Here is a 25255-nt window from a genome sequence, read left to right as displayed (position 1 = left end):
ACCGCCTTTCAAACCTGAACGGCGGAGTCGGAGCCCTCGCCCCCCGGGACTCCACTAGGTGTCTCCACGTGTAGCCAACGGTGGCGATTAGGTAAGGGCCCTGCTCCAGGGAGGCGGCCGCCGGCAGAGAGGCCAGCCCATCCTCGCCCCTGCCGCGGTTACCATCATCAGAACGCATTTCCCTGGGGCTCCAATCCCTCAAATCCTGCCGTCCTCCGGAGGGTCTCCTCCCGTCGCGCGGACTCCCCAGGATCGCTCCCCGCCTCTCGGGAGGTCCGGTAGGCCTCCGTCACAGAACACTACCCCAGAAGTCCGATCCCCGCCGCCTCGCTTTGCGAGCCGGGAGAAGTGCGTCCCTTCTCGCTTGCCTTATGCCGGGCGAGGCGGGGACCGCACTATTGTGCCAACTGCCGGGGGGTGGGGGGGAGCCGACGCTCACGTGCCGCTCTCTGTTTTCCAGCTGGCAGCAGTAGCTCCCGGGAAACCAACGTTCAGACCATCAGGGTCAAGATTACTTTGTCCTGGGAGTCCGCACAGGAGGAGGAACGACCATCCACTGCAGCTAGGCGGCGGACGCGCCCCTTTCCTCCCCTTTGCTTCGCCGGCACCACCCGGGGCAGCGAGCGCGCCAGCGGCTGCCGAGCTGCCTCAGCCTTTGACAGCTCGACCTGAGCACCTCGCGGCCTGGAGTCTCGGCTCAAGGGGCGGGGCGCGGCGGGGCGGGGCGGGGCGAGCGCGCGCGGGGCGGGGCGGGGTGAGCGCGAGTCTGGAGGCTCGGAGGGAGCGCGCGAGCCGAGCCGAGACGAGCTGAGCCGGGAGGTGCAAGGGAGAGGCAGGCAGAGGCGGGCCGGCTGCCTGCGGCTCAGCACCGACTGTGCTGCGTCGCTGGGCTCCGCTTCCCCCGCCCCTGCTCAAGCTCCCGCAAAACTTTATTCTCTTGGGCCCTTCCCCCTGGGTGTCTGAAGCGATCGGAACACTCGGCCGGCTGTGCGCTCCCCTGCAGCAGCGGCGACCGAGGGACCTGCATCCCTTGCCCGCCGGGCTCTCGCGCCCGGCGCCTCCTCACCTGCTGATCGCTCCTCGGAGCCGCGAGGGGACACCCGCGGAGAGGCCGCGTGGGCGCCAAAGCCCTCGAACTCTCCCCCTCGCCGCCGCAGACCCGCCCGGCAACTTTAACTAGATTCCTCTCGCCCCGCCGAGGCACCAGCTGCCGCTGCCGCTGCTGCCGCCGCCGCCGCCGCCTCACAAAGGGGCGCAGGGAGCGGAGGCGGCGGGCACCGGCGCGGGCGCGCGGGGCGCGGGCCTCTCGGTCGCCGAGGCCCGGAGACAAAAGGGAAACTGCCTCGGTTCGCGGGCTGCTCCACCGCCTCCTGCCCGGCCCCGCGAGCCTCCTCCCCCGAGCGCGGCCGCGGCTCTGCCTTCCTCCGCGCGCCGTCCCCGCAGTGCTCCGGGACCCGGCCGGCCTTCGGGGCGCGCGTCGCTGCTGGTGTTCGGGCTCTAGCGATAATAAATGATAGAGGATACAATGACTTTGCTGTCGCTGCTGGGTCGCATCATGCGCTACTTCTTGCTGAGACCCGAGACGCTGTTCCTGCTGTGCGTCAGCTTGGCGCTGTGGAGTTACTTCTTCCACACGGACGAGGTGAAGACCATCGTCAAGTCGAGCCGGGACGCCGTGAAGATGGTGAAGGGCAAGGTCGCTGAGATCATGCAGAACGATCGGCTCGGGGGGCTCGACGTGCTGGAGGCCGAGTTTTCCAAGACGTGGGAGTTCAAGAGCCACAACGTGGCGGTGTATTCCATCCAGGGCCGGAGAGACCACATGGAGGACCGATTCCAAGTTCTGACGGACCTCCCCAACAAGACTCACCCGTCCATCTTCGGGATCTTCGACGGGCACGGGGGCGAGGTAGGAATTCTGTGTGTGTGGGGGGGGGTGGGGGGGTGGGGGGGTGTGAACAACAGGACCGCGCGCGCCGGGGTGGGGCTGCTGGAGGGGCGTGGTGAGGACCCGTGCCCCGCTGGACAAAGCCCCAGTTCCAAGTTGCCCCAAACAGTGCTGGATGCAGGCCTCTGGGGCCGGAGGGTCCGCTCAGTGGGAGGCAGGGTCATCCACAGCTTATTTCGTGCCTCGTAATGGGCGAGGTTCCCCAAGGCCAGAACCCAGCAAACGACGGTGCGAGTGTTGCCGGGAGAGTGCATAGTTTCTAAAGTGAACTCTGGCCCGGCGTCTCAGCGCCCGTTTTAGGGTTTGAGACCCGTCCGGGCACAAAGACGGAAGACACTTTGGTTCTCGTGAAGGAAAAGAGACACACGCTGCAGCGCCGAGTCAGTGCGGGCTTGGTGAGGATGGAGGGAGCGGGGACTCCTTCCCGTGCCCTGGGCCCCGACGGGCCGCCCCGCGCGGCCTCCCAGCTCCACTAACTTCGCGAGCGCGGCCGCTCCGGTGCACAGCGGTGCCTCGCGGGCCGCCTGCTCCGAGCGGGACCGCGGCGCGGGAGCGGAGATGGCGCTGGCCTTTGCAGAGGGGGCGACGCCCGCACAGCCGCGGGGCCCAGGTCTCGCCCCGGCGCCCTGGTCGGCCTGGGGCGCAGACGCCTCCCGGCGTCTAAGCTCCTTTAGTTGAGGTTCTTGTGGGAGCAAGAGGTGAGATTAGAAGGCCGGTTGCGGCACTCCGGTTGCGCACCGGTGCTCCGATGTCCTGGAGGACCGGGCGAGGATTGGCTCTGGTTCTTGGGCATCCGCCTAGGCCAAGTGAGTGGCAAATGTGGCTCCAGCGCCGAGCTCCACGGAGCACAAGGCCAGCCACTTCATCTCCCTCATTTTGGCAGTTTGCAGTTTCATTGCTGCATACTCTTCCCCCACCCCCAGCACACTTTCTTACCTGTCCCCCCTCCGCTTCCCCCACAGCCCGGTGCTCCCCCCCACAACTTTTTCCCCAACTCTCTTCTTGGCCCTTCTGGTCTCTGGGTGGGGATGCCATTCTCTTTTAAGCTTTGCTTGCTTTTTGGCATTTGTTTTGGGTGAATATGGAGAAAGCTTTCCACTGGTCATCTGCATTCTGTCTTTTATACAAAGTCACTTCACCTACCACTTTGCTACTCTTCCCAAGACACTGTATCCATCTGCCTTGTAGAACCAACTTTGCCAGGAATGACACACTTAGTTGGAACATTTATTTGGTAGCACTGAAATCAGTTTTTGCTATTTCCCATTCACTCTAGCCCTTTCTATGCTCTGTCTTTCAAAAAAGAAGTTTTCACTGGTTGTAAATTTGTAGCCTCTTGTGTCCTGTGGGTTTCTTTATCCTTGGTCACAGGGTAGGTGAAAGATGTGAAGTTAACTAACGGAAGAGATGCTGTGTGCTTGGGTAAAAACATACCTGAATTACAAGGTTGCCAACATAAGGACTGATTTGTTTTCTTGGCCTGAGTCAGAATGTTTATATTTTCATCTTATGTTCCTAGATTGTTATAAGTCATTTAATAAGGCTGATATAGTTTTATATTAAAGTTGTTGGCAAGTGATAATCTGCTCCTGGTCTTAGAAAGCACAGTTTTATTTCTAATTTAAACATCTGGATGTAATGTTAACATTGTGAAACTTTGGCTTATGCTTGTCTGGGTGTGCTGTATTGGCACGTTTTAATTCTGCATGGCTATTTTAAATTTTCTTTGAAGTTGATATTGTAAAACCTGAAAGTTGCAGACCCAAATAGATTTCAGGTTGAAAAATTTCTAGTACTGTCTTCTGGTAAATGTACCATTCAGAAAAGAGACAGGATAAATGCTTTTATTGAACTAGAAGCATTTTACGTATAGGGCTTTTCATTAAAATTTTAAACAATAGAGAAGATGATCATTGTTAGCGAAACTGTGAAATGCTTTTCATTGTGCCTTTCATTAAAAAGCCTGTTGTTAGCAAAATAATATTGTCTGTGCCCTTAAAAATAGAATCATTTTTTCTGTCTGTTGCCTTTTAATGTATGTAGTTAGTTCATAATTTTGGCTTTGTTTTAGGGCAAAATAAGGAATTATAAGAAGGAGTTACTTAGTTGCTATTGAGAATGCTATAATAACATAATATTAGGTAATTTTTCACTTGTTTTCTTTCATTCAAAGAAAATCCCACCATCTAATTCTTGTCTTTTGTGTTGTTTAACTCCTTTAACATTCACCAGAGGAGGGTGCCAGTGTTTGCTTTTGGTAGAGATGATAGTTCTGTTTTTTTGGAAAAGAGGAAGCTTTTTAAAAGATTCTCTATTATTTATATGTATGCTGTTTGTAGAATGCTACAGAAGAGAAAGAAGGAGTTGACTTTTATTTGTAATAATTCAAACTCTGGAGGTAGTTTATTAAAAAAACCAGGGCCCATCTACAGTGGTAGTGCTTTTTAGATTCAGAAGGGACCTAAGCCACCTTGTGTATCCATTTTATACCATTTTTTTTACATGAGATATTTACTGATAGCTGGAGAAGTTGTGGCCTTCTTAAGACTACATGGCTAGTTCAAGGCCTTCGGTTTGGTGATCTTTCTATTAAATCACTGGATAAATTAGCTTGCGTATTTACCTAGATAGGTAACACACTAGGAATACAAAGGAGAATGAGACATGATTCCCATACTCAAAAAGTTTCAGTGTAGTGAGAGAGATAGACCTGCACGCCGAATATTACAGTCATGGTGTGCTTAGGGTGATACGGAAACTCTGAGGAGGGGTGTTTAGATCAGACTGTGAGGTGGGAGGCCAGAGAAAGACCCCTGGAAGCTGTCATTTACTGCAAGGTTAAAGCATAGGCTTTGGCTTGAGATCTGACTTTGAATCTCTGTTCTCTCTGCCTTATACTAACTGTGACCTTGGGCAAGTTGCTTAAGCAACTTTATGTGGGAGTTTTTAATCTGAAAAATAGTAATAATAGTGCATGTAAGCTGCACCCTCATCAACTGTATTATACCTGATCTAGAGAAACATTTAATAGAGAGAAGGATGTGGAAGAAGAAAGTTTAGAGGCCAAGAAGTCTGCAGTATTAGGGCAACAATACCTGAGAGAGATGCTACATGTGACGCTTTGGTCACTAGAAAGGTATATGTTGGATCTGGGGAATTCGTTAGGTATCCCCAAACTCTACCTCTCTTTGTTCTAACTTCTGGTGAACTGATTATTAAATCAGGATTGCAGGTATCCTAGCATAAGGAAAGCAGCATCCTGGCTTCAGGTACAAATTTTTTGATTAGTGAGAAGGAATATTCTCTGTGATTAAGTAATACATTGGTTTCTAATTTGCACTTCAGCCTCTTATGAGTTAGGTTAGCATGAGTTAATTCTCTCGAGTCTATTTAACTGTATATTTTTGGCAAAGTTGTCTTTGGACTTGTGCCAAGGACCAGACTCTGGATGACTGTGACATGGATGGGATCTTAAAGAGCCTTGCCTTGGTGGTCCCACAGGCCAGCTTCCGCACTGATGCCCTCGGGCCCTGAGATATTCTAACACCAATACTATGGGTAGACCTCTCTCTCTCTCTCTCTCTCTCTCTCTCTCATGCTATGACAGTGATTGTTTTGCTGTATAAGAAAAGATTAAAAAAACCAAAAAGGTTAAAAAATTCAGATTGTATCCACTGATGTGGTAAGATTATTTTAAAAATTGAAACATAATGTCTATGTAGAAAAATGTTTTGTTTTTTTTTTGGGGGGGTGCTTATGTGTAATTTTTATCCATAGGCAAAAATCTTTTTTTTTCTTCATTTTTTATATTATCTAGAAGAAATACCACCAATCATTTGAAACAACTTTGTTAGTGTTCATGGCTGAAACCCATCTGGAAGAACAGATTGGTATGTGCTCCATATGCTTTTGGACATTACTGTATTAAAGGTCATACATTATTGTATCACACAATTGACACAGCTTGACCAGTGGTTGAGGTTTAGTTCCACACTTCACATCAGAGAGAAGCTACGCTTCAGATGCTTGTCAGGGGCTACAGTTTTGAGGCTCAGCAATTTTCAGAAGCTCAGAAGAGAAACCGCATGGATTGCCTGAAGGATCTATATGGTCAGTTCTTTACATCAGTAAGTGGTTCTTTGCTGTTCTTGAGTAACGCTTCTGTTTGAGGATGTTGTGAGACTACAGACATATCCCTCAGAAAAAGGGACAGGCGAATCAAGTTTTGTTTATAATTTCAAAGATAAGTGGATGTATGAACCCTCTAGGTTAGTCTAGATAGAATAAAATCTGTTTCAGATAAATTTAGATCCTCAGGGAGCTGCATATGTGGACCTCTTCCTGGGCCCAGTCACCTTGCCCTCCATCATTTGCATGTATTGAGTTATGTGCCGTCATTTGTCTGTGAGGGTTGTTATGAAGGATAATCTTCCAAAGTTCTGTTGGCAAATCAACTGCAAGGATGTCATTGAGGACTTTATTTGTTAGGTTATATATTCTCTTTCTGAGGACCAAGGGAGAGAGAGTTCTCTTATGATAGCTTTTTGTTTTTATCTTAAGGATGCTGAATCATGTAACTGATTCAGTCATCCTGTGTTGGCTGCTGGAAGTGTTAGAAATCAAACCTCGGACCTACCTCTAACAAATGTGCAGCATTTTACAGAACACATTAATTTGGTCCATGGACTTCACTTCTAGGGCAGCTTATCTATCCTGCATGTAGTACTCCTGTGTCCCTTTTCTCGCTTTCTCCTCTTTACAGATGTCATTTTCATCTTGCCGTGGTATATGTATTTGTGTAAGTTTCCTTGGATCCTTTCTGAAATAAGATATAGTTCTGAACAAATAAATTATGAATGGCACATGAATGATATGCTTTTCAGACATTAAAGCTGCTGTTAGTAAATGTTGGGCTCCCATATTACTGATGGACACGAGGCTTGTGGATTTAGTGTGGACAAATACCTTACGGTTTAAGAGAAAACACACATTATTTTGGTTTAAAATGGCACATTAACATTTCTGACAAAAAGGGAGGAACACTTTTCCCTTAATAAGTCCCCCTCTCCTGTGTTTAGGAACCTTTTTGTAGATGAATGTAGGATTCTGGCTTTTGACCTTGGTGTATCTTCTTAACAGATTTTTTCAGAAATTCAGTTCAATTAAACCAACGTTTTCTGTATAGTCTGCCACAGGTGGAAAACAGTGTTATGCTCTCTCTGACACCTAAAGATGAATCAGTGCATTCTCTGCTCACAGGGAGCATTCCATCTGCTTGGAGAGATGAGCTTTTTAAAAATACAGCAGAGCTACCAGACTCAGTTGGACCACCTACAAGAGGTTGATGGTCTAACTAAGGGAGCTTGGGGAACCTTGGATAATTTTGAAGAGGAACTGACATTTGATTATATGCTAGCATTTCAGTAGACAGAGATTGGGTGGAGGGAGGATGAAAAGATGACATTAGAGGTGGAAGAAAAGTGGAAAATGGCACAGAGGAGGTAAAATGCAGATACAGTTGGAAGAAAGGCTGGCAGCCCCCTTTGTTTAGAGGTGATTTTCCCCAACTGTTGTCATTCTAGAAACCCACTCATTTTTTTTCTGTAGGTGAGTACCCTTTGTGTTTTTATATACTTAATATTGGTTTTTAGATTGACTTTTTTTTTTTTTAAGTTAAGTATATTTATTTTAAAATGGAACTTTAAAAAGGAACTTTCCACTGCTGTGGAAAATGCATACAGTGAAATTCTGGGCCTCCAACTTACTAGAAGTTGTGTCTGTCTTCATTGAGGAGAGTGATTCTAAAAGGCTTCCTCTCCTAGTCTCTGGTTGCCTCTAGAATCCTTTGGTCTCCCTCCCCTTGCTTTTTATGAGCAAAAACAGGGCTTTTAAAATGTTCTTGTTGGCCATAATTTGAAGCGAGGCAGGTTGCATGCTCCCTTTGTAGGTGGAAGATACCTGTGGTGATGCCACTCCTGGAGGAAGTCTGGTTGGGGATGGCTTCCCACTGTGCCTCACGTGACAGTGTGACACACCTCCACAGGGAACCCAGAGTTCTGGGCACTTCATAATGTTCTAATAGAAATCCATCCCCACTGCTAATGCCGGTAAATGAGAAGATGTTATAGGAAACCCGAATCCTTTCTAGCTTTGTTTAAAAAGTAAATAATTCACACATTTTGATGTCTGAGCCATTGTGGTCACAAATTGTGCCATGCTTACAATGACAAGATACACCAGTGTGCTGGGACCCACAGGTGAGGAGCCTTGGCCTAGAGTTTCCCAAACACCCAGGTGAGGAGCGAGAGATGCTTCTTTGGTGTTGTGAGCACTGACGTTGGAAGCCACAGCGAGGAGCCTGGGCCGTGTGCCGTGGACAGTGGAGGACAACAGTATTTTTGAGCATAAGATCCATGCTACAGTAATCCCGTCCCTCTAATCTATATGGAGGATTGATGTGAATGAACAAGGTAGAAAGGGGCAGAGGTCAATTGGGAAGCCTGGGCCAAAGCAGTGAAGATGAAACCCGAGGGTATGGGCCATGGCTGAAAGAGAGGGAAAAGGTGAATCAGAGACCCTCGGAAGTGGCAAGACCGCTGCCAGGTTCCCCAGGGTGGCAGCCTCAACCTGAACCAGAGCAGGTGAATGGAAAAGCACATTCGGACAAGAGTGAGTTTGGCTATATATGTGTTTCCTTTCTCCCTCATATTTAGACATCTCCTGGGATTCATAAAATGTTTGTTGACCCTTTGGTTCCCCGATTTGTAAAGTATTATTTCTGTCATACTTTATCTAAATGGACACATTTTAAAATAATACAAATATACATTGTATATAATATTTGATTTATCCAAGTGGAAAGGCATTTATTACTATTTTACTTTGTTACCAGGAGTAATTTAGGGATTGTTACAAGGTATAGCGTTTCCAAGACTGCAAAACAGCACAACGTCTTCATTTTTCATAAATGATTTCCCTGACACTGATTTTAAAATAAAAAAAATATATATATCATTCAGTTTCAGATCTAAGTGGTCCCTGGGCTCTGTCCAGTTTAAATAGAGGCACATAATTCATTAGAGACTCAGTTTGAGTTTTAATATTTGAAGCATTTGTTTTATTCCTAATTTCTATTTTGATCTCTAACCACATCAGTAATATATTTTTCTGGTTTAACTTTTATTACCATTTTAATAATTCTATTTAATGAATATTAAATATACAGCAAATTAAAATATTTAAAAATAAATTAATTTTAAAATTATAAAAGTAATATGACTACTTGATAGATAATATACAAAAGAAAAGAAAACACTCCAAATCTCATTATCCTGTCACATCTTCTATTATGATTTTGGTGTATTACTTGCTCATCTTTTTTTATATGCGTTTTAAGTATAATTTTATATCATAATGAAGTGCATATGGTTTTAAATCTTGGCTTTTTCACTTTGTATAATCCTATAAACACATAGTCACTTTGTTCCATAATTCTTTATTGTATTTCTAATGTGTTTTTAGTGGTAGAGTAATATTTTACTGAATGGATATTTGATAAGTTACGTGATTGCTTTCTTCGGTATACATTTATGTTCCTCTAACTTTTCACCATTGTAAATAGCATTGTAATGAGTATTTTTGTGCTTCTATTGTAATTTGGATTATTTCTCTAGGGTGGATTTCCAGAAGCAGGATATCTCGATCAGAGAAGAAATAAAGAAACCACTGTTCTTGATAATGATAATAATAATAATAATGGCTGACATGTATTGAATATGAATAATATGCCAGACAGTGTTCGAAACACTTCATATATATTATCAAATTTTAGTTATCACAATAGTTTTTGGGGTGATCCTATAATATCTCCATTTTATATATGTAGAAATTAAGGCAGTAAGAGGTTAAATAGTTTATCCAAGGTCTGTCATGGCTCATAGGTGGTGAAAGTAGGAAGATATTTTAATTACCTAAGAAAGTCCTGCAGTTAAACAAAAAAATTGGGGTCAGAAGGCAGAGCAGGTGGAGACTCACATTCAAACCCCTTCTTTGCTGGCAGATTATCTATCACACTACAGAGAATCGCGAACATTTTTGCCTGTTGGATCATGACAGGCTTGCATAGAAGTTATAGTGGCACTAACATAACCATTCATAATAAACAATAATGATTTATGTTTTATTTTACTTTAAAGTACCAGGAGCTTGACTTTAGGATAAGTATGTAGGGGTGCATATGTGTTTGCGTAATTTCTTTTTATACCGAAGCACTGTTTTTCTTTTTTTTGGATTACCAAATACTGTTTTAATACTAAAATGATTGATATTTTTAAATAGCAACACATTATTTTCTCGTTTGTTTATAATACTGGAGTTGGTATGTTTAGTTGAGTAGATGCTAATCTTGTGTTTCCATTCCAGAAGGCTACTTAGTATATTATTCTCTTAAGTCAAGCCCAACCTTTGGTGATGGCTAGTTATACTCTGTTTTTAATATAAATATTCAAAAGCAAAGTTTAAATAAACAAAGGGAGCCATCATTTAAAAATACTTAATAGCACTATACTACTTTTTATAGCTTTCTTATATAGTTTTAGGCCCTTCTTTGACAAATATGGAGCATTTTAAGTAAATATTCATGTAGAGAAAAATCATGCATACTGATAAATTGATATCCTTTCAATAAAGTTGAAGCCTGTGCTATGAAAAAGTGTGCTTAAAAAGTGAAGACATAATACTGTACATCTGAGAAACAAATCTGTAGATTTTGATTACTTGATCTCTCTGGAGAATTTCCCCCCTTTCTTTGTTTAGTGAGAATAGGTCCCAATGTAATGGAGCCTTAGCTGCCTCCAACTTTTCTAGAATGATGGAGGGCTTTGGTAGTTGAGTCTGGTAAGAATGAGACTTACTTTCCTCCATTCCTAGAAGACCAGGGAGTTCCTGTCTGCTCCGGGCACAGGGTTCCTGAGATTAGTTTGAGGCCACTGCGTGTAACAGTGCAGGATGTGCATTGTACGATACCAGAGAGAGACACTACGTTCACGTGTGTGCAGGAGAACGGCTCCCCAAGCTGGGTCTGTAATCACTTGAAAGGGCGCCTTTCTCTAATTGTGCAAAAGTGAAAGGTTCCATAGCATTAGACTTTATTTCTGAGACACATTCCTTACCGTGCTATCGATCGCTGTTGCCCTCCTTGTTCTGCTCCCGTGTGAGCAGCTGACAGATAATCTATGTGTCCTAGTTGCGACACCAAAGACCGGTTATCCATTGCGCACCATGTCAGCAAACCTTACGATGTCTCTGGAGAAGTGAACACTTATTTGCATTTGCTTTCCCACGTTAATATTCCAGGTTTTGAACATTATAAATGTGAGTTGGGATTTAATGCCCTGTAGTAATAAATCTTAAATATATCGAATTGTATTTTTAATAAGAGTCTATATTCGGCACTGCTTCTTGGACAGTAAAGTTTTTAATTTAAAACCACTTAAAATTCATTCTCTTAGTTATAGAATTGCCGTAGGGCAGAAACTGTTTTATTCTGATAAGTATATACCATTTAAAAAAAACTAGTGAGTGCTTTCATTTCTCTTTTTAATCAAATAAATTAATTTACAGTTAAATTAGTCACTGGACATTTTCTGGCCCAATAAGTCTCTTACTGACACAGTCAGGATTTTATGGAAATTGAGCTATAGTAGGGTTTTTGATCATGCTGTTTACATTTTTCCACCCTAGAATAATTGGGTGAGTTTGCTATAACAACTGGTTGTGACAAAGATGACTGTCCCAGAGTGTGGGATTAAGAAGATTTTACTTCTCTTTTAACACTTAGATGTTTTTCTAAATTTCTGTTTAGAAAGATTAATTTTCTCTTTACATAGGTCTGGCAAGGATCTTGAATTGTCATATAATCCAAATAATAGTGCCTAAGGGGGCTCAGCTACATGAATAATCTATTTTTAAAGACTTTCATCAAGGAGATTCCACATTGTCCTTGGAGAATTTTTTTCTCTATAATCATTTCTTTCAGGAAATTCATCTTTGTATGTGAACTAGGTCCCTTTGGTTTAAGCTTATTTCTCTTAATCTGGCCTCAGCAGACTTACTCTATCTAGGATTAGGTTGTTGCCAGTTGTAAATCAGGAAGATTACGGTAATCAAAAATCTCCTCCCTACCCCTCTTCATATTACATAAGTACATCAAATTTATGGGCAGTGCACTCATCTCAAAACAAGGAGATTCAAGGCAATTTCTACCAAAGAGAGAATAGTTATCAGATGATGAATGATAGCTCCTCTTTGTAAAGAGCTATTTTTGACAATAAAGGAAATGTCTTCTTCCAGAATTGGTGGAGTAAATTCTAGCTGGACACTTAGATGGTGCATTAATTGGAAGATTTTGGTTGCAAAGGACAGAAAACTCAAGTGGAAGCAGCTTCCACACTAGTGACATTTATTATCTCACATAAAGGCCCTAGAAGTGGGTGTTTCCAAGGCCCGTGTGTCTGGCAGCTTGATGACCTCAAGTCTTTATGGAACTACATCCAGAGACACGAGAAAGAAACTGTCCTTAAAGCCTGAGGAAAAGCTTCCTAGAAACTACCCCTCACATCTTCCAGGCCAGAATTGTGTCCGTGCCTCAATCAGTGACTTGGCAGTGAAAATACTCTCACCAACATAGTTCACCTTGGGTGTGGGGAGGAGCTCAGCCTCCCCTGGAATTCATGACAGCCTAGGAAGGTGAACAAAACTAGAGTTTTGTTAGCTCGGAAGAAAGAGAAGTGGGAGTGGTTATTGAATAAGCCATACAGGTGGGAATGGGGTTCAGACACAGTGGCCCGGAACATTTCTTGTCTGCGCATTCGCAACCATATTGGACAATGTTGCTATAAAAGCATATAACACTGACGTGGGGAAAAGTTAGCTTTAGAAGACTTTAAAAAAGGGTGAATCATCTTATTTTTGGGTTGGCTTAGGTATGACTGCCTGGGAGCTGAGATTTAAATTTGTATTTTAGGGTGCCAACACGTCTTAAGAAACCATTAGTAGATACTTTTCTAACACAGGTTTTCTCTTTGTTCTTTGTAAACTAGCAAGATGGAGGGGCCTGAGTGTTTGGAAAACGACAGGGTGATTTCCTTTTCTCTAATATATGACAGTGTTCAGTACAGTTAATGCTACTGATGAATGTGAATGTATCACAAAGTTCGTTTGTTGGCTATCCATTTCTAGTTTACTATTTGCTTTAAACAATGAATATATTGGTTAAATCCAGTGGGATTTTTTTTCTTAATTAGATGTCATAAGTTTTATTATTTTGTTTTAAGATATTCGACTCTACCTTAGGCCGAAGAGAAGAGATTCCTGGGAGGTTCAGAATTTTTGTACACATTTTGGAGGGGGCCAACCTGGCAGTGGTCTAGGTAGGCTTCTGGGAGAGGGGAGGGGCTAAAGTCTTCAGATTTTCCTGTAGGCCAGGTGAATGCACTGCAGTAAATTCTGTGCGTGTGGATGAAGTACTCATCCCACTGCTGTGCTGTACATTGATTATCAGGGCACCTTTTCATTATGTGTTCCTGACTGATTATTGCCAGTCTATAGAAGTGCTTATGACTAAACTTCCCATTTAGTTTCAGTAGTAGGTGTTCTAGTGATTCATTCTTTCTCTACTTTTTTTTTCTTTCTCTACTTTAAAAAAAAGATTTGCTATCATATTGTCTACAAATAATGTAATTGTGTTTCCTACTTTCTAAATAGTTTTGCTCTTTGTTTTTGTTTCTTGTCTCATTGCATTAACTAGAATAGAACAATGTTCGGTAATTATTGTGATATTGGGTGTTACCATGTTCCTGTATTTGAGATTATTTTAAAAGTTTGAGATGTGGGGAATGTGAAATGGCTTCAGTTTATGGATAATAAAAGGGCAAAAGTTTATTTACTAATATAATGAAAGATGAAAACCGGTAGTAAGGTAAGAGCCAAACAGGAAAGGATATTCAAGGCATAGTAATATAGAAAGAGAACGGTCACAAGAATGGACTATAACTTAGTGTAGATGTGATGCTGAAAACCAAAGGGCGTTGATTACATGAAGAGAAGAGCAAACACTGTGTTTCCTTCTTTGAGGAAAAATTGTCATCCCTAGATCCAGCTCATGGGAATGTCGTAGGACGTGTTAACTATAGGCGCACAGTATCTGATTATACAGGATACCGATTCTGCAGGTTGTGGAAGACCTATGAGGTGCACGTAGGGTTTCTTGCCCTGGTTCCAGAGCGCTGGGAGGTTGGAGCCATCTTGTCCTGGCACGTCTCTCGGATTTGGAGGTTGGCCTTGCCTGTTCTGGGAGTTCCTTTGTAGAAAATCCTTGCTCTAATTTCTTCTACCTGTCTTATAAGGGAACTGCAGCTGCGTATGGAAGTCTCAGATGGAGTGGGGTTAGGTCCTAAGTTGGTGTACAAAGACAAAATCACATTTGGCCAAAATTTCTCTCAAGTTGCCTATAAAGAACAGTGTATGTGATTTTGCACCTCTTATTCTGTAGAGTATGTAGTTATAAATGTATAATAGCCAAAGTAGTGTATAGTACAGAGTAAAGTATACACATGTAAAATATAGCTTTATAGTGTACTAAATTATATATAAATGTATCTCTACTTTGTGTACGTTTGTGAATGGTACCATTTCACTGTACCTTCTGTGAGATAATAGAATAAGAATCTAAAGAATATTTTTATTGTCAGGTGGTGAGAGCAACTTTTAAAGAGAGCATATTATACACTTCTCTGTGTGAACACTTTGAGAAAATTTAATTTCTTAAAAATTTAAAGATACAAAGCACAAAGAAACATGTGACTTTTTGGAGTTAGGAATAAGAGTAATATATTCAGATTATTTTAAAAGTCATTTTTAGAAAAATACTTAGAGTGCCATATTGAATACTTTATTTTTAATCTAAGTGCCAGCCATATCTTTGACACCAGATGGAGATATAGAGATGGGCTCTCAGCTTGGTAATTTATACTCCTAAATACATAGAAAAGGTTTGCACTCGGTGTTTCTTTCTTGACTATGGCTTGAGAACCTGGCCTATTTAATTATCCAATGATTTCAGAAGAGACACCAATCAGGAATTCTGACCTTTCCTACTTCCTGGCACCCTTCTGGGCATCTGATGTGGTACCTTCGGCCTAAACTGTTATGGTAAGTGTCTGGTCCTGGGTGAGTTGAAGGATGAGACTCTTTGAGCAGCAAAGAATTCTTGGAAAGGAAGTTTATATTTTTAATATCTATGAGATTCAAGTGGCTGCTAATGAAGAAATCACACTGGTAGGTGCTAGGACAGTGGCCAGAGCAGCTCTGTACCTCTGTACACCTTCCTGTTACAGCCCCAGCCCCACTCTGGTGACGGAGCCACACAGAGATGGAAATTGTTTTTCCCCCAAGGATGAGGGACTGCAAACAGTTTTAGACATGAAAGAGTCCAGGCAAGCATGTACTTTGGAAATACTGCCCAAGAGGGAATTGTTTGATGACAAGGACAGCCAATTTTCCCCCCTCAAAAATAGAATGATAGTGGGGGTGCCCACCTGGTGTTCCCACTTTGCCGGAGCGACGCCTTCATCTGCAGCCTGTATGGTGACTTCATGTTCTAGAGATTAGGACAGACACTTTCTTCACCTTCAAACATTTAACAGTGATAGAACAGTATTTTTTTGATACACAGTCCCTATTCAAATTTTGCCAGTTGACTCAACTGTTCTTTTTAAAAACAGCTTTACTGTGGTATGATAGGCATACAATAAGCGACACATATTTAATGGATACAGTTTGATCAGTTTTGTATATACCTGTGAAACTATCACTATGGTCAAGATAATGCACAAATCCATCCCCTCAAGTTCCTTCATGCCCCTTTGTAGTACTTCTCTTCTGTCCTTCTTCAATGTCCCTTCCATTCCTAGGAAACCATTCATCTGCTTTCTGTCACGATAGATTTAATTTTCACTTTAGGGAGTACATACTGTCAATTTCCATTTATATAACATTTAAATGGAATGTTAAATGGAATGTTTTCTGGCTTCCCCCCACCCCCAATTAGCATTATCATTTTGAAATTCATCTGTGTTGCTGCAGCTACCAGTAGTTCATTCATTTTTATCGCTTAGTATTCTATTGTGTGCATATACCCGAATTGGAACATCCATTTACGTGTTGTTGGACGTTTGAGTTGCTTCCAGTTTTTGCCTATGAACATTCATGTACAAAGCTTTGTATTGTCGTGTGGTTTTATTTCTCTTTAGTAAACACCTAGGCGTAGATTGGCTGGATCATATGGTAAGTGTATGTTAGCTTTTTAAAAAAAACCTGAACTAGTTTCCAAAGTGGTTGTGCTATTTTACGTTTCTATCAGTGGTGTATGAGAGTTCTAGTTGCTCCATATCCTTGCCAGTCTTTTAGCCATTCTAGTAGTTGTGGAGTGGTTTCTCAATGTGGTTTTAGTTTGTATTTTCCTAATGACTAATGGTGTTGAGTATCTTTTTTGGAAGATGGCCTACTTTGAAAACATGGAAGAGGAATGGTTATTAAATCTTGGTTTTCTTGTAAAATCTGACCTTTGTCCTTGCCTCTATGGTGTGAGTGAAAAAAAAAAAAAGCAAAGAGAGGTGAAAGGGACAGGAGTGATTAGACATGATCTTGTCTTACTGAGAGAGGCTGAGAAGCAGAGCCTAAAAGTAAGATGTGTTGACAGGTCTCACAAGTTAGCCAAAAAATCAGATGCACCAAGGAGAGCAGAAGAGAAAGATTAGGGCCTCTGACCACTAAAGACAGTTTGTATGATCAGATTCCTTGATTTTTCTTAAAATCACATGTTCTTGTATCAGATTAAAAATCTGAAAGAGACTTGTTTTAGACCCAGTCTGTGCCTGTGAAAGCACAGATTGTAGACGCTGCTTCTGCTTTCTTCCTACTTACTCATTTCCTCTTCCCGTCTGACACTTTTTCAGACCTGGTTTTTTGAAGGTTTCTGGGGGTCTCATACTTGCCATGTGTGATGGCTTGTTTTCAGCCCTCATCCTCTTAGATTTTTCTGTAGGCTCTGGCTTTCCTGACCACCTCTGTCTTCTTGAGCATCGTCTCCTTGGTCTTAGTGACACCATCTATATATTTGTTTGTCCTTTTTTGAGTTCTTTCAGGGTTTCGCTTCTTCCATGAACCTATGTTTTGAGGAGGGCTGTATTCAATGTGCTGGTCCTGTTTTGTTTCTTTGCACAGAATTTTTGCAGCTTCCGTGGATTCAGCCATCCTTTCTAAGCAGAATGCTCTCCTTCCCACGTACAGCCCACGTTGTTATGTGTTGACTTCATTTTTTCTTTCTGGGTGTCACTTCCTTAACAACCTGTCTGAAACCAAATTTGCCTCCTGTGCCCCTAGATTAATTTCTTCTCCAGACTTGTCTCTTCCTTTCATGGCGCTGTGGTTGTCTCAGTCTCCCATTCTCAAAACTCCCATGTCACCTTTGTTTCTTTCCTCTTCACTGAAGTCTGTGAGACTTTGTATAATGCCTCTCATCTCTGTCTCCATCATTGTAGTCATACCGCCATCATGCTAATTCAGGCTCTCATTACCTCCTACTAAGATTGCGACAGTGGCTTCCTAATTAGTCACTTGTTTCTGGTCCCTCTCCATTCTAATCCACTCACTGATGTTTCTGATAGAGTCCTCTAAACTTGCTGGTTGTACGTTGTTTCTTTTTAAAAGGTTTATGATTTCTACCAAGCATGACGTGTTTCTTTGAAATTTGCTTTTTTTGGGTTCTCCTGGTAGCACCCCTGACTACTTTACTGTGTTCAACTTTATCTTCTGTCACCCCCCTACCCAAAATTCTACATCACAACAAAATTGGTCTCTATCATTCCCTGAATACCTGATGGATACAAATGCCCACTGCTGCCATTTTGCTAACTCTATTCCATTCTCGGAGAGATTTCTCATTCCTCTTCCCCATAGCTATACCTTGTCCTTATTTCCAGCTCTTCCATGAATTCTTGCTTGGCTGTGCCAACTTTAAATTATTCCCTTGTTTGAACTTAGGGTCTGTGCAGGCAATTGAACCATTGGTGTTAGCGTTCATGTTTAAGGTACTTTCCATCTCAAGCGGAGTTCAGCTTCCTTGAGTTGCATGCCTTTGTTAAAGCCCTACCGCGTGTGCAGTTCCAGAAGCTTGTGTTCTGAAAATAAAAATGCCTTGCAATAATTCTAGAAACACTGATGCTTAACAAATAAAAAGGAAACACCACGTTGTATGGCTGCATTTGTTACCACTTATATCTGTGGGAAACCAAAGGTCTGCGCTCGTTCTGACTGCTGAGCTCCTGCCACGCGTCGAGTGCTTTCGTTGATTCTCTCTCACTGAGTCCTCAAGGTGTTTTGAGGCAGCTGTTCTTTGCTCCCATTTTACAGTTGGGGAAGCTGAAGCTCAGGCTGCTGTGTGCTCAGGGTTACTCAACTGCTAAGTGGCAGTGCTGGGATGAATCTGTCTCACGCCTGCCTGATTCCAAAGCCCCCCTTTTCCTCCCTGCCACACTGTCTTTTGCAGGCTTGGTTTGGCAAGGCATTCTTATGGGGGTTGTTTCTGAAGTACTGTTATTTTATTTTATGCAAAATAAAATTAGCACTCTGTTTCTAACACTTTAGATTATCTGTAATAAATGTTTCACGTACATGGAAATGGAATCAAATTGAGGAGATAAAGTAATTTATTTATACCATTTACTTGTATTTATTTATTCTCTTTGTTTTTCTCCTCAATTCTCAGGGCTTGTGCAACGTGTAGTCCATCCAGAAACCCTTTAAATAATAACCAAAGAAAATGTAAATTAAGTATGTAAATTTGGAAAGTTAGCTTACGCAAGTGGTTTTCATCAGTTTGACAGGTAACTATTTCTGGTTGTCAGGCAGGAATCCTGAGAATTGAGGCTGGCTTTTCAGAGGAAGCGAGTCAGCATCCTCAGATTTAACTCAGTCTGCCGCTCAAAAGGTGGTTCAGTTATTTCGTTAGGGATGTTACGGATTATAGGACATTAAACATGCCTCAATTTTCAGATATTAAGTACAAAAGAACATGTCCCAGAGCTCAACTGAAAAAAAATCAATCTATAACTTCCCTCCCAAAATCATCATGCAAAATAAAATTATACATAGTATTTAGTGAGTATCAAAGAGTGGGGAACTGTAAGTGAACAATTTCAGCTGCCTGTGGGTAGAAACAGTGATTCGTAGACATGAGATTTAGAATTCAAACATTCTTGGTTTGTACTCAGTCAAAGAACAGAGACATAAGATAAGTTGTGCAACAGTACAGGAAACAGCTTATTGATACGTGGGAATACTTTGAAAGGAATAGAAATTATCAACTTTATCTTATTTTATCTAATGTCATCAAAATATATTTGTTTCCTCTACCCTAATTATTTGAGTCAAAGGAATGGCATTTTAGAAAACATCCAACATGAGTTTCTAGAATTCTTAGGTACAAAATAGACATTTTCTACTTTGGGAAGCTTCATGAATCATATTGAAGACCAAGTAACTCAATTCTTAACAGGTGTCACCATTGGCTACCTCTTTCTCAACTCCTCCAACTGTGGGAAGCAGAAGTTGTTTTGTGTTTTTTTTTTTTTTCCTTTACACCCATGCAATTATCACTAATCACCATTCCAGAGAAAGGTGAGGTCTCAGGATAAAAACGTATTTCTTCAAGCATTAGATTAAATTTTCCTTTGGCAATGTTGAATCTGTGTTGAAAAACATTTTTACCTTTCTGAAATTGGGTAGAAGTTATGGCTATGAATGTTTAGGTTAGCTTTATTGTTTTTATTGTTTAGTTATTGTATGTCTACTTTATTGTATTGTATGTTTATTGTTTAGTTATTGTATGTCTACTTTCAGAGATACTGTACTATCTTGGTGCCTAATACAGATTGGGTACCCCATCAATGTCAAATTAACCTCATCATGGAATCAGAGAAGATTAGCACTATGAAGGTCTTTTCTATTTCTTTTAGAATGAGGATTTAGTCTATATATTTTCCAAAATATTTTTTCTTTAAAAAAATTCTTAATTGTAGCAAAAATCATATAACAACATTTACCATCTTAACCATTTTTAAATATACAGTTCAGTAGTGTTAGGTACACAATAGTCCCCTTTTAGCCGAGATTTCAGTTATCCATATTTTCAGTTACCATGGTAAACCATTGTCTGAAAATATTAAATTCCAGAAATAAACAATGCATAAGTTTTAAATTGCACGCCCTTCTGAGTAGTGTGATGAAATCTCGCGTGTCCAGGTCCATCCCTCCAGGACGTGACTCATCCCCTTGTCCAGCGGATCCAGTCTGTATGTGCTCCCTGCCGGTTAGTTACTTACTCGCCCTCTTGGTTATCAGATGGACTTTCACGGTTCACGGTATTGCAGTGCTTGTGTTCCAGTCACCCTGATTTGACTTAATGATGGCCCCAAAGTGCAGGGGTTGTGATGCTGCCAATTCAGATATGCCACAGGAAGCCATGAAGTACTTCCTTTAAGTGAAAAGCACAATAAGATATATTGAGAGGGAGAGAGAGAACACATTCACATAACTTTTATTACAGTAATTGTAATTGTTTTATTTTTTTTGTTATTGTTGTTAATCTCTTTCTGTGCCTAATTTGTAACTGAAATTTTATCATAGTTATGTATGTACAGGAGAAAACATAGCGTATGTAAGTTTCAGTACTATCCCCAGGTTCAGGTATCCACGTATCCCCTGTGGATAAGGGGGGGCTACTGTATTCACATGGTTATGCAACAGATCTCCACTTTTTCATCTTGGAAAATTGAAACTCTATATCTATTAAAACAACAACTCCCATTTCCACTTACTCCCATCTTCTTGGAACAACCATTTGACTTTGTTTCTATGAATGACTATTTTAGATACCTCATAGAAGTGGTATAATTCGGTATGTGTCTTTTTGTGACTGGCTTATTTTGCGTAGCAAAATGTCCTTGAGAGCATCTATGTTATAGAATGTGGTAAGATTTCCATGCTTTTTAAGACTGAAGAGTCTATTGCATGTACATACCACAGACTGTTCATCCATTCATCTGTCAATGGATATTTGGGTGCTTCTACCTCTTGGCTATTGTGAATAACGCTGCTGTGAACATGGGAGTGTAAATATCTCTTTGAGATCCTGCTTTCACTTCTTTTGGGTACATACCTAGAAGGGAGATAGCTGGATCGCACGGTAGTTCTATTTTTAATTTTTTGAGGAACTTCCATACTATTTTCCATAGCGGGTGCAGCATTTCATACTTCCACCAACAGTGCACAAGGCTTCCAGCTCCTCCACACTTCACCAACATTTGTTCTTTTCTTCTTTTTTTTTTTTGCTAATAGCTATCCTAATAGGTATGAGGTCATATCTTGTGATTTTGATTTGCATTTCTCTAATGGTTAATGATGTTGAATATCTTTTCATATATTGATTGGCCACTTGCATATTATCTTTAGAGAAATAACTACTCAAATCTTTTGTCCAGTTTTTAATCAGGTTATTTGTTTTTTGTTGTTGAGTTTTAGTAGTTCTTTATATTCTAGATATTAACTCCTTGTCAGATACATTTGCAAATATTTTCTTCCATATTTCTTTTTTTAGATATTATTGTTGAGGATTTTATTTTTTATTTAGCAATTACAGTTGACATTCAGTATTATTTTATATTGGCTTCAGGTGTACAGCATGGTGGTTAGACATTTCCCACATTTCGAATAATACTTTTGTAACTTTTTATGTTGATATAATATCAAACTTATATAGAAGTCACAAGATTAGTACAAGGAACTTCCATATACCTTTTATTCAAAGTCACTCTTTTGTTTTTTTAAGGAGTACCTGGGTTTTTTGACATTTTGTTTAGCCTCCTAAACAGAATGAATTACTTGTGGCTGTGGGAGATTTAAAAGTATAAATGTGGTCCCTGTCTGAATATGCAAAACAAATAAGAAAGTTTATAAAGCAGTAAGTACAGATGAAAACAGTACATGTAAGAATAAAAGTGAGAGGGGCCAAAAGTAAAAATAACTTGAGTTATTAGAACTGGAGACCTGTCCCAGGGCTTCTCAACATGGCATGATTTTGTCCTCCAGGGGATTTTTGGCAATTTTTGGAGACATGTTGGTACTGCTGGTGTCTGGTGGGTGGAGACCAGGGATGCTGCTGAACGTCCTCCAGTCCCACACAGCACAGTCCCACACGGCAAAGAATGATCCAGCCCCAATGGCAGTCATGCCAAGGGGGAGAATCCCTGCCCTGTCCTCCAGACTTTGAGGAAAACTTGTCTTGAGAACATTAGGCTTTGGGCCCAGAAGCGCAAACACATCCAAAGCAGTTGGATAACACAGTGAAGGCTATGCTTGGTAAAATAAGGTATGAGAAAGTATTTTCTTCTCTCTTTTGTGCATAACCCACAGTAAGAAGGCTCAGCTGGTCTGCTTACTCTACATTTTCGGTGATAAAGTCAAAACACGCTTTCCCTGGTTTTATTTTGTATTGCAGTCACTTACAGCTAACATATTCCTGTTACTGCATTCTCTTTTCTTTGCCACTTTCTACTGTGAAAAAAAACCCCACAAAACAACTATGTAAATTGTGAAACAAAGTAAATATTTCTATACAAAAGATCTTGAAGCTTAGAAGAAGAAAGTGGTTGTGTTGGGGAATGTGCCTTACAGGGCTTCCTTTCGTCGCTCAGTTCACTGCGGAGAAGCTCGGTGTCAGCTCTGTTGTATCTCTAACTCCAGTCGGCTGGGAGGAGAGTAGAAATGGCGTGGGCTTTGACGTTCTGTAGGTCTGGGTTTGAATCCAGGCCCATCCATTACTAGCTGTCTGAGCTCGGACAAGTCAGTGATATATGCTGAACTCAGTATTGTCTATTCCGCCAGGGGGATAATATCTGCTTCTCCGAGTGTGTGTGTGTGGGGGGCAGTGGGGAACACTGGGTAAGACTGTGGTCTCGCACACTGAATCTGAATTGCCTGACGTCAGATCTTCACTCTGCTGCTTCTAGTTGTCTGCCCTTTGGTAAGTTTCTCAACCTTTCCAGGCCTCAATTTCATAATTTGAAAAATGAGGATAATTATAATAGCATTTATCTTATAGGCCTTTATGACATTAAATGAATTAATACATGTAAAGCACTTAAACTGGTGCCCAGTACATAGGAGGCAGTCAATCAATGTTAGCTATTTTGGGGATTAATTTGAGATGAAGGATATAAAGAACCCTGTAGTGTCTAGCAAATAGTTTTTAAATAATTAAATTTTAGTGGCAGACAGTTTATTATAATATAATGCCACTGTAACAAAAGTTCATTAGCCCCTGAAGTTAAATTAGTGGGGATTTGATCTTAAAAAGTCTTCAGGATGCAAAAAAGAAACTGATCATTGTTTTGCTTCCTACTTGTTCGAATACCTGGCAAAGACTCCTTTGGACCCTTGGTCAAAAATGTGTTTAAAGGATTGCAGGCCGAGCCAAACTTCTGTGGAATTAGAAGAGGCCACTAGAACAGCCACCTGCGTGCATGCAATGGTGAAGAGGTTTGGACTGCAAATGGTTGTTTTTCTGGCCCAGCTTTTCGAGGAGAGGAAGTGGGGAAATAGCAGGAAGTTTCTTTCTTTTCAAACTCCATGTTCAACTGTGGATTGTGAGTGTGTGTTAGGGTGGGTGAAGCGGTTCTTTCCTTCTTGACAGTATAAGGGATTTAGACTCAAAAGTAATTGACGGTGGAACCAAATATTGGGTTGTACCAGTTCCTGCGGGTATTGAGCTGCAGACAGACACATTTATTGGGCACACATCGTCCAGCCCTTTCTTGAAATGCAAGAATATTTTATCTCATTGTAAGATAAAGTGTGTGCAAAGTTCAGCCCAGTGCCTGGCACTGTAATGCTTTGTTATTAAGAGTTAGCTGTGGTGGTCGGCGATGTCGTCGTCATTGTCATCGTCATCATCGTCACCATCATCATCATCGTCGTTATCGTCGTCACCGTCATCAACGTTGTCGTCGTTACTTTTAAAGTTTATGTTTTCGTTTAGTTACAAAACGAAGTCTTTTCTATTCATTCAGCACCTCTATTCCCCTTTTATTTGTTTTATTTTTTATTTTCACTTTTTATGGACATACACACTTCAAAAAAGTGAACGTTACAATTCTATATCTTGATGAATTGTTACAAACTGAACACACTCATGCAATCAACACCTAATTCAAGAAACAGAATGTTACCAGTACTCCAGAAACCCCACTCAGGTTCCCTTCTGGCAATTATCTTCTAGTTTTGAGAAAAACATTTGTTTTCTCTTTAGTGACATTCAAAGCCATTCATGGCTTTATGTAAACTTTTAATAGCTATGGCTGACAGTTACACCCTTAGGGATGGCCTTGCTATATGCGTTTATTTTCTTTTGCTTTAAAAAGCACATCTGGAAAGGGGTTTCAGCCCTGCAGGTTGTTACCTTTGGACGTGGATAGGCTGAGTGATCTCACAGGTCTTCCTCTGCAAATAGGTGATGTGTTCTTTGCTTTTATTTGTTCATCCTATAGAAATTGGTTCATTGAAACCAAAAAGTTATCTGTTTTATTAAAAGAAAAGGAAAATGGCTCAGCCTCAGCCGCCCAGACCTCTTAGATGTCCTCTCTAAAAGCATTCCACATTCAAAAGAGCTCAAGGCAGCTGAAAGAAATCCCGCGGTGCAGGCAGGGTGCATGGTGCATTTGGGGGACTTCATCTCTTGCCACCCAGTGAGGTGACGACGCTGAAGGACTGCCAACTTCTAAAAGTAATGGACTGCAGTGTGTTTACCCGGCTTTTGTCTGGATGCCTTTAGAAAACCAATGGTAATTTTTCAGAAAGCAGCTTCTCAGAAGCATAAAAATTCAGGGTGGGGTTTGAAGCCCTTCATGTATCTTTATGAAATCAAAGTACAGAACATGTTAACTCTGAAGCCCCCAGGACATTGGCCTTGCCTTCTGTGTCGCTGTTAACTTCCGGGGCCCAGCGACCTGAATGTCTCTGCTGAAATATGGTGCGTGCGTTTCAGACTGTCATTTCTCATTTTTGACTGTTGTTTTATTTCTTGAGATTTACTTATTTATTTATCTTTTAAAACGGAGATATAATCCGCACAGCATAAAATAGACCCCTTTAAAGTGTACTGTTCAGTGGTTTTTAGTAGATTCATAACGTTGT

General features: G+C 41.5%; 1 protein-coding gene across 1 annotated transcript in view; it reads left to right on the top strand.

Moving 5' to 3' along the window:
• The first annotated feature begins 764 nt into the window (after positions 1-764).
• Positions 765-25255, top strand: part of PPM1L (protein phosphatase, Mg2+/Mn2+ dependent 1L) — a 252374-nt gene continuing 227883 nt past the window's right edge. Inside the window, exon 1 of the mRNA XM_081028482.1 lies at positions 765-1909. Within this exon, the coding sequence (XP_080884608.1) occupies positions 1511-1909 (399 nt within the window). The 5' untranslated portion in view covers positions 765-1510. The remainder of the gene's footprint in view (positions 1910-25255) is intronic.

The sequence above is a fragment of the Rhinolophus hipposideros genome (assembly GCF_964194185.1).
Source record: "Rhinolophus hipposideros genome assembly, chromosome: 2".
Classification (NCBI taxonomy): Eukaryota; Metazoa; Chordata; class Mammalia; order Chiroptera; family Rhinolophidae; genus Rhinolophus; species Rhinolophus hipposideros.
The sequence above is the reverse complement of the archived record's forward strand: the minus strand, read 5'-3'. Positions and strand labels throughout refer to the sequence as shown.